The sequence below is a fragment of the Anoplophora glabripennis genome, unplaced genomic scaffold (genome assembly GCF_000390285.2).
Source record: "Anoplophora glabripennis isolate ALB-LARVAE unplaced genomic scaffold, Agla_2.0 scaffold566, whole genome shotgun sequence".
Classification (NCBI taxonomy): domain Eukaryota; kingdom Metazoa; phylum Arthropoda; class Insecta; order Coleoptera; family Cerambycidae; genus Anoplophora; species Anoplophora glabripennis.
The window spans coordinates 319,926-332,910 of NW_019416687.1; the positions used below are offsets into that span (position 1 = coordinate 319,926).

General features: G+C 35.2%; 1 protein-coding gene across 1 annotated transcript; it reads right to left on the reverse strand.

Annotated features, from left to right (window-relative positions):
* Positions 1–546: 546 nt before the first annotated feature.
* On the reverse strand, positions 547–12,751 carry LOC108911756 (parafibromin). Its single transcript, XM_018716767.1, has 9 exons — positions 12,610–12,751; positions 12,322–12,547; positions 12,116–12,261; positions 11,850–12,063; positions 10,288–10,465; positions 6,920–7,172; positions 6,495–6,718; positions 6,294–6,435; positions 547–1,808 (listed from the first exon to the last, which is right to left on the reverse strand). The coding sequence occupies exons 1-9, from the start codon at positions 12,738–12,740 to the stop codon at positions 1,772–1,774; spliced, it is 1,551 nt and encodes a 516-aa protein (XP_018572283.1). The 5' UTR covers positions 12,741–12,751; the 3' UTR covers positions 547–1,771.
* Positions 12,752–12,985: the final 234 nt, after the last annotated feature.

The following is a 12,985-nucleotide window of genomic DNA, read 5'->3' on the forward strand; positions in this document are numbered from 1 at the left end:
CCACCAGACTAAGGCTGCCGTCTTGGTCTGACCACCACTTGTACACCCAATGAAGCACTTTTGAATTGAGTCCCCAGTTTTTTGCCCAATATCTTCCTTAATTGCCAGAGGGTTGCCACCGATTTCCAGATGATCCTTTCGACTTGTCTCCAAGACAATTTAGTGTCCAGGATTACACCCAAGTATTTGACTTTCCAAGCCACAGTTAGGGTCTCCGCGGACATGCTTGGGGCCCTGGATTCGCTTATTTTCCTCCTTGTAAATAGGATCATCTCAGTTTTCTTTTCGTAGACTGAGAGCCCCATCTCCTCGCACCACCTCTCTATAATCCTACAGACTCCCTGCATTCTGTCGCATATTCAAAGACTGGCCTGTGACTAGAACTTGCAGTGGAAGAAAAATGAGAAAATGTTAACCCTTAAACTCTCCAAACAAGTTTTCAATAAAAAGTTATGATTGACATTATTGTGGAATTTCTTCAGCGATAAAATTTTATTACTCATTTCTAGGTGACGGTGAAATAAAACCGTAGTTTAAAATATGCAGAATTTATTTACAAAACATGATTCTAAATGATTACAATAACTCAAGATAAATCTTATAAATACATGCGATATATTTTTTTATAGTTTCCATATATACAGAGTGTCTACATATAACACAAATTCGATAGATTTGGGCAATTTTTTTGACAAAAAAAAATAACATTTAATGCATAGCCTTTATATGGGCGTTCATGGTGGCCCAAATGCATCATCAACGACATTTTTTTTTATTACCCATATGATCTGTCAAAAATTAAGATTAAACGAAACTTGATGTAGGGTCTTAACCAAGTGAAGGTAAAAAAAAAGTTATTGAATATATATACAAATATAATTAGAAATGCAAGTGCATTTGATTCTGAATTGTATTTCAATAAAAGAAGGCCACTTCTATTTTATTTGTAAAACAAGTCGCTCTATATTTTTTTAATTTTAAATTGCTTAGGTACCACAAAGACGAATAAATAGATTTACAATTTAACTTTTTTGGGATACTGATCCTTAAAAAGTAAAAAATAGTAATTTGAAAACAGTTCATTTGTCAGATAAAATTCAAAAGATCTGTTTCCTTTGAAAAACAATTATTAGGAACCAAATGAACTAATCAAATTTCCAAAAAATTCGGTGGGGTCAAAATGTATATTTTTTAAACTTGTATTTGAAAAATTAAGATCTCTTCCACCAAGAAGTCAGTTTCCGATATATTTTTGCCATCTGTTAATAGATTAATAAAATTATAAATTATTTTTATTACCTAATTTTATTTGTTAATATTCGCTCTCACATTGAAATTACCACATCCGGATCAAAACTGTTATTGAAATCAAGACAACTACCGAATTTCTTAAAATTAGAAAAAAAAAGTTTTGAGTGAAAGGCTACGAAAAAAAAACAATTTTTAATACCCTGACATGGTTCACCCTGTATATGTGAAATTATAAAAAATACATTAAAAATAAAGTGTATATTTCTGCTTACCTGGATCTATCGAATTTGTGTGTTACTTTTTTATGCTCTGTATATAACTTACGTGTTAATAGTTTTTCAAGTAAAACCTTAAAAATAACGATCACTGAAATTAAACTATAAACATACAGCTAATTCTGTACAATTTCTATTCCTATGCTTATCCATTTCCTATTTGTCCAATTTGAATTTTGACCGAAATGTAGCAATCAATTTCGCCGTTTACTCATCCACCGTTTAAAATCCAAAGTCTACTTTTCTTACCATCTCAGATGTGGCTTGAATTGCACAATGTGCCTAAAAAAAAATCAAAATTTTGCATCAATATTTTCGTGACAACATTTTACATGGCAAGTGTAAGAAAGTTGTCGGCTCGAGCGGTGCCTTGATTGCTCACGGTGGACAACAAGCGGATACGGCTGTCAATGGTCGAAGCAGTGTTTGGACCTCTCTAAGCAAAAATTCACAGGAGTTTTTGTGTCGAGTCGTCATCATTAATGAAAAACAGTCAAAACAATGGATTTTTCTGGGTGAATCTGCTCCAAAGAAGGCACAGACAGTGCCATCAGCCAGAAAGGTCATAGCCACGTTTTTTTCGGATTTGAAGGAAATAATACTCATGGGCTTTTTGCAGAAAGTAAGGGGCAGTACTACAGTGAATTATTGGATCGATTCGATACGAAATTGAAGGAACATGGCCTCATTTGTCTAAGAAAAATGTGCTACTTCACCATAATTACGCACCAGCACATTTATCCGCAATTGTTGTGGCTAAATTGCATGAACTTCGCTATGAACTGCTGCCGTGCCCACCGTACTCGCCCGACCTATCACCCTGCGACTTTTCTTCGCCAGCATGAAAATATGGAACGGGAGGAAAAAAATAAAAATTCGCTGAGATGAGCGTATTTTGAAGAGTTTGACAAATTGTATTTTTTAGAGAGGTCAAATAAATGACAGAAATGTTGGAATATGTATATCGATCTAAATTATTGTTGAAAAACTTAAAAGAAAATGTGAAAAACTTGCCTCTTCATTCCTAACATGGGTATAGTTGTTACGATATCAGTTGGAACCGCATAAAAACATTTAACTCATAAACTCTACGGAATCCATAGACGTCCTGAAAACTTTTGTCCCGTCTTGTTTAGATATACTATATTCCGAGCTATATTCCTATTTAGTTGACGATATTCTTAAATTTTTTGTAAATAATCTTCCCGAAGTGCAACTAAACGTCATGATTCCATAATTACCATACGATTGTCAAGTTTTTTTTGTTTAAAACCGCATTGTAATAAAACATGTGGTAAAGTATCTAAAGATTTATAATTATAATCAGGATAATCGCTTAATTTATCCCGAATCATATTTAAAGTAGGAACTTTATTTTCTTTATACAGGGTGGCGCAATGCGTATTGACGGTTTTTATAGTGTTATTATGGATATACCAATAAAACGACCAATGTCAAGAAGATATATTTTTATTACATATATAATGCAGTTTTACAATGTTGTCTTTTAAAGCTTGTAGCGTTTGGTCAAATCTGGTGACCTTGGCGGCTAATTAAAATCACCATGACAGGATATAAGTCGTCCAGGAAACATGTTTCTTAGACCAGCCATGCAAATTCACGCAGTATGGTTTGTTGCTCCATCCTGCTGGAACCATAAGACGTTATTTTCTACCCCCAGTCGTTGCAATTCAGCAGATAAAAAATTTTGAAGCATCTCTAAATACCGTTGAGAAGTTACAATCATTGTACGGTCATTTTTTTCAAAAAAGTACAGGCCTTCTTCTTCTTCTTCTTCTAGTGGTTGGTCCTAATAAGTCCCATAGCACTGCGGCCTGATTAGGCCTATTGTGCGTCCCACTGCTAGTCCTATTCAGCAAGTAGATTTGTCGTTTTTACAAAGTCCAAAAGCTTCCTTGCTGGGCACTCGCCCAGGATATGCAGAGAAGTTTCCGCCGATTCACATCCTCAGCAGACCGGACTGTCTACAAGCTTTAGCTTATGTAGATGTTTCCTAAAGTGACAGTGTCCCATTATGAGACCTGTCACTCTCCTGAGCCGGATTCTGTTCAAGCTCAGTAAATCATTCGCTCTTTCCTTCGAAGGATACTCCATGAGCTCCTTAGAATGTCTGTGTCCTGGCCTTGAAGTCCAGTATTTCCTGTGTTCTGTCTCAGTCCATTTGCCCAGAGCCCGCCTGACCACACTGGGAGATGTGCCACAGAAGGGCTCCGGGCCAATGAACTCTGTTTCGGATCCCTTCCTAGCAAGTTCATCCGCTTTCTCATTTCCACAAATGCCTTTGTGCCCTGGCACCCAACACAGTCTGACTGTATTGTTGGTGGCCAGTTCAGTCAGCATTTGTAAACAATCCCACACCAGTTTTGAACTTACCTTGTGTGCGGCTAAAGCTTTAATTGCAGCTTGACTATCAGAGAATATATATATGAGTTTACGTCTATAACCTCTACGTACATTCTCTGCCAGACACGCCATTATCGCGAAGATTTCTGCTTGGAATACAGTAGGGAACTCCCCCAGACTGTAGCTTGCACTCCATCTGGGTCTGAGTCCATATATTCCTGCACCCATCCCTCTGGTCATTCTGGAGCCATCTGTAAACCATACTAGGCTCCACCTTTCCAGGGTATTAAACTTTCCTCCCATTTGCTTTGAAATACGGGCCTAGTATTCCGAATGCAGACACACCGCACCATACTTTTTCGGAATGCAGAGGTTGTTCGTGAATTTGTTGAGGTTGTTCAGCAGCCCAGTATTGAAAATTTTGTTTATTCACATATCCTGATAAATGGAAATGCGCCTCATCAGACATTATCAAATTTAAAATATTTGGGTTCAGTTCATCAAGAAATATTCTACAAAATTGCAATCGTGCTGGTAAATCTTGCGGTAAAATTTTATGAACAACTTGAATTTTGTATGGATGAAATCATAGGTCTTCGTGTAAAATTCGACCCAAACTTCTTCGTGTAATGTTCAATGCTACTGCTGAACGCCTTGCTGAACGAACTAGCCGTACTCGCTCTACATTCTCCCGTGTATGCACAGTTTTGATAGAACTGACAAATTCATTTTTTACACTTCCATGATCACAAAACTTTGCAACCCACATTCTACCACGCCTTGGATTATATTCACACCGAAACTGTCGTTGCACCTCAAAAACAGACTCNATTTGGGTTCAGTTCATCAAGAAATATTCTACAAAATTGCAATCGTGCTGGTAAATCTTGAGGTAAAATTTTATGAACAACTTGAATTTTGTATGGATGAAATCGTAGGTCTTCGTGTAAAATTCGACCCAAACTTCTTCGTGTAATGTTCAATGCTACTGCTTGACGCCTTGCTGAACGAACTGGACTCCTTATTACAGCTTGCTGTACTCGCTCCTCGTTCTCCGGTGTATGCACAGTTTTGATAGAAACGACAAATTCATTTTTTACACTTCCATGATCACGAAACTTTGCAATCCACCGCAAAATTGTTTTGCGCGAAGAAATTCTACCACGCCTTGAAATGTTATATCCACACCGAAACTGTCGTTTCACCTCAATAACAGACTCCGATCGGTGATACGTCCCAACGCAAAAGCTGCGTTGGTTCACTGGCCACGTATCCATGGCTACTAAATGTCATGCAGAATATTTTAAGTGGTTGAATATCCCCTTCACTTTACTCATATTCGGACAGTGGTGTCTCAAAAATCGTCAATACCCATTGCGCCACCCTGTACATATAAATTGTGCGCCATATTACATCTCCGGTAAAATCGTCAATATTCCTTAATTTTGTATTTTTCCATTTCTTCTTTGTACCGTGATTAATAACGTCTCCTTTAATTACGCGATAAATTGACGTTTTTGATATCTCAGTTAATTCGCTAATCTGTTTCCTAATTTCTTTATCACATTGTTCACTAGTTTCTCTTTTCAAACATATAATTCATATATATTTAAAATAATACATTGACTTAGTACATGTAAATCTTTGTTTTTAAACTACGAGTTTGTTTCGACGCTTTGGACAAAAACCTGCTCGACTATTAGGGGATTTACGTATTATACCAACAATAAATATACCACGCCAAGCACTGCTCTCTATGGTACTGACAAAGCCAAGTAAACCGCATTTGACACCAAACTAATTATAGAATACCATGTAAAAAATTATTTACGACCTAGTGGACCAATACAGGTTTGCTTTGACGACCTTTGAGTATAAATTAGGAGACACATCATGGCTAAAGCATATGAAGAAATTTCAAGAGAAGTGCAGACGGTCTTGTGCTTTAAGATTCAAAGGTTCCAATTGATATCGTAACAACTATACTTATTCATTGGCCCTTGTAATGTGCCGTTTATTTTGCGTGTGCGCATTTTCTGTACATTTATATTGTTACAAGTGTTTACCTTTGCTAATCATGTACAAAAAGAAATAAATGAGACTGTACCGTTTGATGTTTTTAAATACCGTATCTTAGTTCCCAGATGATGTGATGTCTGTGTGTGTCATAAGCGTACAAGTAAGAAAGACATCTTATTAAATGACACAACTTGGGAATCGCGTTCTCCGCTCGCCTTACACACTGCATAGTCACACATGCCGAGAATGAGACACAGCCTACTATTTTAGCGCTGGAGAAGTTTGAGCAATTCTTTATGTTATGTAAACTAAACAAAATCAAATACTAAGGACAAATTAAAAACAACAACTAAAAAATAAAGAGCCAACTAAAAAAGAACTCACTTGTCGAGTCTCTCCCAGAAGATCATGAGAGCTGCCCGATCCAAATGTCGTTTAGTTCTCGATAACTGTATAACGGTAACGGCCCATTTCTCTACATTCGGATCTGTCTTCATTTCGTCATACTTCAAGTGGAAAGCGGCAACTGTAACAACGATTACAAGTCAATTTATAAATTTCTGTTAAGTCAAAATACCAGCGAACCTTTATCAAAAATTTCAACGGGTGTGTCCCAGGGGTAACCTTTAAATTGCCAAGCGGGGCCCATGACCCATACCGCCACCACCCTGTCCCAGTCGCTGGGACTTAACTTTGCCGGATTATCGACCACCCGATACGGAACCGTCTGTCCGTTTCTCTGCCTCTGTATCAAAACTTCGTTGTCCCTCTTTCCACCCTCCGCTTTCTTCTGTTCTTGAGTAACAAATCTAGAAAAAAAATTCGACGGAGTGCAACTTTCAAAGAAAGAAAACTTCCAAAAAAAATAAAAGATTATTACATCCTATATTTCATCATCTACCCATTTTTCTAGCTACCAAATAGACAATAAAATGGAAGATGTCCATTATAAGATAATGTTACACTCAGCATAACACACTACTACAAAAAATTCCATCAGAATTGCCTACCTTAAATCCTGAAGAATTTCCTTCGCATTGTACATCGAAATCAACGAGTTCGTACCGGCCGGTATGATAATTATGGGAGTGCGTGATACCCTCTTCTGGAGTCCGCCCGGAGGTGGTCTTGCTGCACTGACCGGAAGTGGAGTCTGCGGTTGTGCCGGCTGAGGTCTATTAACCTTGGCGGAACCTTCTGTTACAGATTTTAAGGTCATACCGTGATATGTGCCCATGGTATCAATCTTGAATCCTTCAGTCTCTGTGGGAAAATTTAAAATAGTAGTAGTTAGACAACGTAAGGTGGCATTTACATAGACAGGGTGTTTCTATATTCCAAATACATGGAACTGTTACAAATTCTTGGGGTTAAAATAAGACGATTTAACTAAATCTAGCAATATTCAAAGTTGCTTTATTTAATTGCTAAAGGGACTAAAGTCGGCAAAATAATTTGGATTTTTCAAGTGACTACATATCGATGTATGGTTTAAATAAAATTTGGTATGCCAGTACTTGTGTATAGATGTCACTTACTTAAAAATTGCATTTATTTTGCAGAAATAAGAAATATATCTTAAAGGCAGACAGATTCCTACATTATTTAATTTTTATTAACAAATAAATCAAATTTAATAAGATAAATCAGGTATGTGTTGGTTATGCGTAGGTCGTAGGTGATGACTAATAAAATAATTAATAATTATATAAGCATTAAAAACAATTGCAAAAAGCTCCAGTATTTTTGGCAAAATAAGATCAGATAAGTTGTAAACAAATATGAGCAATTACTACAATCACTACAATCACCCCATCATTTTGGGGCGAAATCCCTATTGTCAATATAAAAAAAAAGAAAACTTATTTTTGAAACAATAATTTTATTCTCGTCCGTCTCTATCTACGAAAAATTTTACACACAATGCCCCATTTCTTATTTAAATTGTAACTAAATTTTATGAAAAAAGGAAAGGCAATTAAATTTGTAGTCTTTTGAGAGGAACTAAATTAAAAAAAAGGATACAATTGCAACGCAATATTTAGGAAATGTCAAACACAAACTGGTATCTGTCGAACGGCTAATTTAGGGGGCAAAATTAGAACAATTGTTCGTGGTACTCCCAATCTCAAAAAAGTAAGTTCTATGCTCGGACAGGACTCGGAAAAAATTAATTTTTTTATCCAACTTTGACGAATTGTTGTGGCTAAACGAAGTAATTTTGGTTTAATCGACTTACTCCAACCTTAAGAATCTGCGATACTTCAAAGTGAAGAGTTATTCGCTAAACATTCTACCTTCTTCTCTTTTTTACCTACTTTAAAAAAAAAGATATAAAAACTGTACTTAGAAAAATCACTGAATGTTACACGTACAAGACGAACTTAATATTTTTTTTGGCAGAACGCCCTGTACATTTTACTAGGACTGTGAAATAATTTTAAGGGATTTACAATAGATGGCATAACTTATGCTATATCTCATTGGACACTTCTGTAGCCATATTCATGTCAAAGCTCTGTCATTAAGCTTTACTTTTTATTATATGTCATTTTACTGAAGTGTAAATAACATATTTTTTCTCAGCTTAAAAGACGTCAAAGGAAGTTTTATTTTTCTTGTCGAGTTCAAAGAGTACTGCTGAAAGTCATCGAGTGCTGTTGGATACCTTCTGTGATCATACTCCATCGATAAAAATGTATGAGTATTGGTTTTGATGTTCGAGAAGTGATGATTTCAATACAGTTGACAAAGAACGACCTGGTCAACCGAAAGAGTTTAAAGACGAAGAAATGGAAGCATTACTCGACCAAGATTAATGTCAAACGCAAGATGAACTTGATGAATCGTTGAATGTTGCTCATACAACAGTTTCCAAACGTTAAAATGCACTCAGGATGATTTAAAAGCAAGAAAATTGAGTTGAAGCCGAGAGATGCCGAACAGTGATTTTTCACATGAACAATTGCTTCAACAGCAAAAAAGAAAGGACTTTTTTGGATCGTATCATCACTGGCAATGAAAAATGGATATGCTAATCCTAAGCGTAGAAAATCGTGGAGTTGCCTAGTCATGCATCAACATCGAAGGCCAGGCCGAATATTCATAGTTCGAAGCTCATGCTCTGTATTTAGTGGGACTAGCTTGATGTTGTGTTCTATGAGCTGCTTAAACCAAATGAAATCATCACTGATGAATGCTACTGAACATAACTGATGCGTTTGAGCCGAGCTCTGAAGGAAAAATGGTTGCAATTCAAGGAAAGGCATGATAACACTCGACCACATGTCACAACCTGGCTAAGCAGCGCTTCCAATCTTACGAAGATACAAAAAATTGGATCAATTGGTGAATAGTATCAATAGACGAGTTGTTCTTTGGACGCGGAATCCGTATGCTGACAGAAAGAATAGTGGAAAAATAATAGCGATGGACAATACTTTGAAAAATAATAATGTACACAATTTTTCGCCTTGAATTTACTAAATAAATTCCTCAAAATAAAATTTACAGTCCTAGTTTATAACACAGGTATAATAAATACAGTAAGACCCCGCTTAACGAGTAGGATACGTTCCATCAAAGTAGAGCGTAATGCGAAACAGCGCTAAACAAGGCTATCTTAACATGTAAATAATGGGGTTAGGGGAAGATGGACAGAAAATTGGTTAGGTATTAAATTTAATAATTGTTTTTTTTAATAAAAATAAAACCAAACATTTATTTCTTACAAAAATAAAAACAATATAAACGAATATTACTTATAAAAACAAATAAAATTCTAAGTCAGTCAGATCATTCAGTCTATTCTGTGTTTCCAATTTTCTGCCTTTTTGTTAAGAAGGCATCTAATGTAGTTTGCGTTTTCCTCTTGCGTTCTGTTAGAAGTTATTGATAAGTGAATAAAGCATCTATAACACCCCCGTCTTGCTTTTGAACTCCTGTCAAAATTTGGATCATTTTCAACAAATTGGTCCATAATTTCAGTTATAGTTTATCAACAGATAAAAATGCGTCTGTACAGCACCGCACCAAACAAGAAACACAACTACACTGTTTCGGATAGGTTATGTACATATTTGGAAACCTAGCGCTGCACACAATTTCCGGGAATCCCCGTAATGCTGCGAGCAATTTCGGGGAATCCCCGGGTTGAAATAAAAGAGCGCTAAACCGAAACAACGCTAAATGAAACAGCGTTAAGCGGGGTCTTACTGTATATCCGAAATGATAATTAAATAGTTTTTCTAAGCAGTTTTGAAATTTTACAACTGCCGCTACTATTTTTTTTTAAATACGAAAGCAACTAAGATAAAAGGAGTAGGATGTTTCGTGAATAACCTTCATATGGTGCATTTTGGAACATGTCAGAATTTACCTTCTTTTTGCCGATTGAATCTCTCTTGATCGTATCTGTTATATACCGACGGTTGTGTGGTAGGTCTAACAGGTGTTTGGCGGGGCGTCACCATGACAGGTTGTGGAGGAGGTCTTTGGCGGCCCTCTTCCCTAGCCTTTATGCTATGCAGCATGGCGAGAATATTTTTCGCAAAAGTCTAAGAAAAATTAATGTATTAACTGGAACGAATACACTACAGAAATTAAAAATAAGCCTCTATGTTATCATGCAAAACCACAGTTTTTAGGAGAAACTATACTTAATTAGATTAGGCATTACTTTCAAGTTTAATTAAAGTACTTTTTAACAAATTTTGGCAATGCATTAGTATAGTAACAAAATGATCATCCTCAAATTAAAAAAAATATATTTGATGGTCCTGTAAGTATTGTATTGCAGTATTGATGCTAAAATTTATTGTATTGTATTGCAGTATTGATGCTAAAATTTATTTCTTCTTAATCTTCTGCTCCTAATCTTTGCTGTTTTCATGTTTTTTTTTTAAATTTTGTTGTAAATGTATCTAGTTTTATATTGATTATAAAACTTTATGAAAACTTTTAATAAACATAAATTAAAAGAATATGAAATGGGAATTAAAATTAAAAATATTAATGAACATTTTGTCTCACATTTAGTGATAACTTTTATAAACGAGTCAAGTGTTGACAATAATGTTATAAATGGGAGAATGTTCTCAATTTGTGCTTGAGTACATCGGCAAATGTTCAAGCACGAAAAAACCGTAATGTATTCACCTGGAAACACAGGAATTATTTTTCTTTCCATTTTCATAAATTTTAGAATTTTGTTAGAAAAATATGAAAAACTTATGAGCATTTTTGAGACAATTATTATTAGTAGAACTAAAAAAAATTCATGAACTATTCTTATGTAATTTATTTGTATGCTTTTTACTGGTGCAGTTAATCAATTTTTTTTAACCAATACCTTTGTGAAGATATTTTTTTTCTATGGACGACGTTGGATTGTATTTAAAAAGAAATAATTGTTATTACAATAAAAAAACTATAAGGAATTAATAAAAATTGTTTTTTAGTGGTATACTGATAAATATTTTACCGATGTGACATCCTATGGTACTTTGTGAACAACTGCAATTAGAATTTAAAAAATAGTCCATCAAAATTTGAAAAATTCTGATACTTGCAGTTATGATATTCCCTGATAATTCCAAATTTTTCTGATTAGTACCATTACATTTTAAAAATTAAGCTTGATTAGGCTTTGAAATATAGAAAATTCTGTATGATAAAAAGTAATTTTAAAAATTCCTGACCATTTTAGTAACATTCTTGGAACACTCATATAAATTTTAACACATCTGTAAAGTAATAAAGAAAACATATGGTACATTTCAATTTACACAAATAGAAATTTGTTCACATTCTTAACTATTAAGGGGAAATTTTAGTTTAAATATTTTCACAATATCGGTAAATCAGATAATTGAAGACTTAACTGATAAATATCACTCTTATTTTATTTTGATGATTGTGGAGTATTGCAAAGTCACTTACCTTTCCCGTTGACTGTAAAATTGTTGTCCTCGTTCTCCATTGCCTCTCACGACTTATAATATCCTTTGTAATGTCAACATCCAAGTCTAAAATAGCTCTAAAATCATACTCTTGACCAATATCATCATTTCCCTTAATAGTGGTTCGTTTTGTGGCTAAACGTTTCGCTTTAATAGCTGCAATTTTTTCTGCAGACATAGCTTCCGAGAGAGATCTAAAAATAATATATTAAGGAGAACAGTTATTTTAAAGATTGGACTACGTACTTAATATTATCTACTGTTACGGAAGCTTCTTTAGGTGCATCCAACCTCGCAGCCAGTTTCTCCCACACCTTCTGTACATGTGTATCCTCAAAGCGAGGCTTTTTAGCCAGACTTTCAGGCCCATCGTAATCGGCAGACTTTTTGACCTATAAAGTTTCAGAGTTTTACAAGGTAGGTCCGAATTTAAAACTGGTACTTGAATATACCTGTGTAGGTATTTCCAAAGGTGCACTCTTATCGATAGCAGGGCAACTTGCCGTTTCTCCATTTAAATAAGCTAGCAACTCTTTACGATCTGGCCTCCTCACTACTGGTATATTTTCAGCAGCAGCTTGTCTGACATACACGGGATGCGTGAGAGACACGTTTTTCAATATAAAAAGCAAACATTCCAGCGTATAATATTCTTTTGGGGTTCCATCTTTGCCAGAACTGCAAACATAAGGTTAGGTTGTTTACTATATTACGTTTTTCGTACCTCATTTAATACATACCCCCACATAAGGTAGTTGGTCTTAACGTTTTTGGGCCACGAAAATTCGCCAAATATAATCTGTCCATCTCGTTTGATAATTTCCTTTTTATTAACATTGTATTGACGCAGTAAACTCAACGGATCCGCCATTTTTGTTTACGTTTCTGTCACCCCTAGTATTATTTATCTAGGGTCGCCACTCAAGAACTTAATTGTTTTGGGGGACTTTTTATTTGTTGTATTGGTTACAAGGTGAGTGATATTAACTGCACAATGCTACCACATATTAATGGTTGAAAAATAATTAAGTTTTTTTTAACTCGCGCCATTATTCCATGGCTAGAAATTGGCCTCAATGATTTGGGATCGCGCCATTATTCTATGGCTAGAAATTG

Bases quoted from the DNA above. Each gene is read 5' to 3' on its own strand.
- LOC108911756 (XM_018716767.1), bottom strand. From the start codon at position 12,740: ATGGCGGATCCGTTGAGTTTACTGCGTCAATACAATGTTAATAAAAAG. The intron at 10,466-11,849 runs GTAAGTGACTTT...AATTTTTCTTAG, and splicing joins TTTTACAGTCAACGGGAAAG to ACTTTTGCGAAAAATATTCT. The intron at 6,719-6,919 runs GTAGGCAATTCT...TTTTTTTTCTAG, and splicing joins GAAATTCTTCAGGATTTAAG to ATTTGTTACTCAAGAACAGA.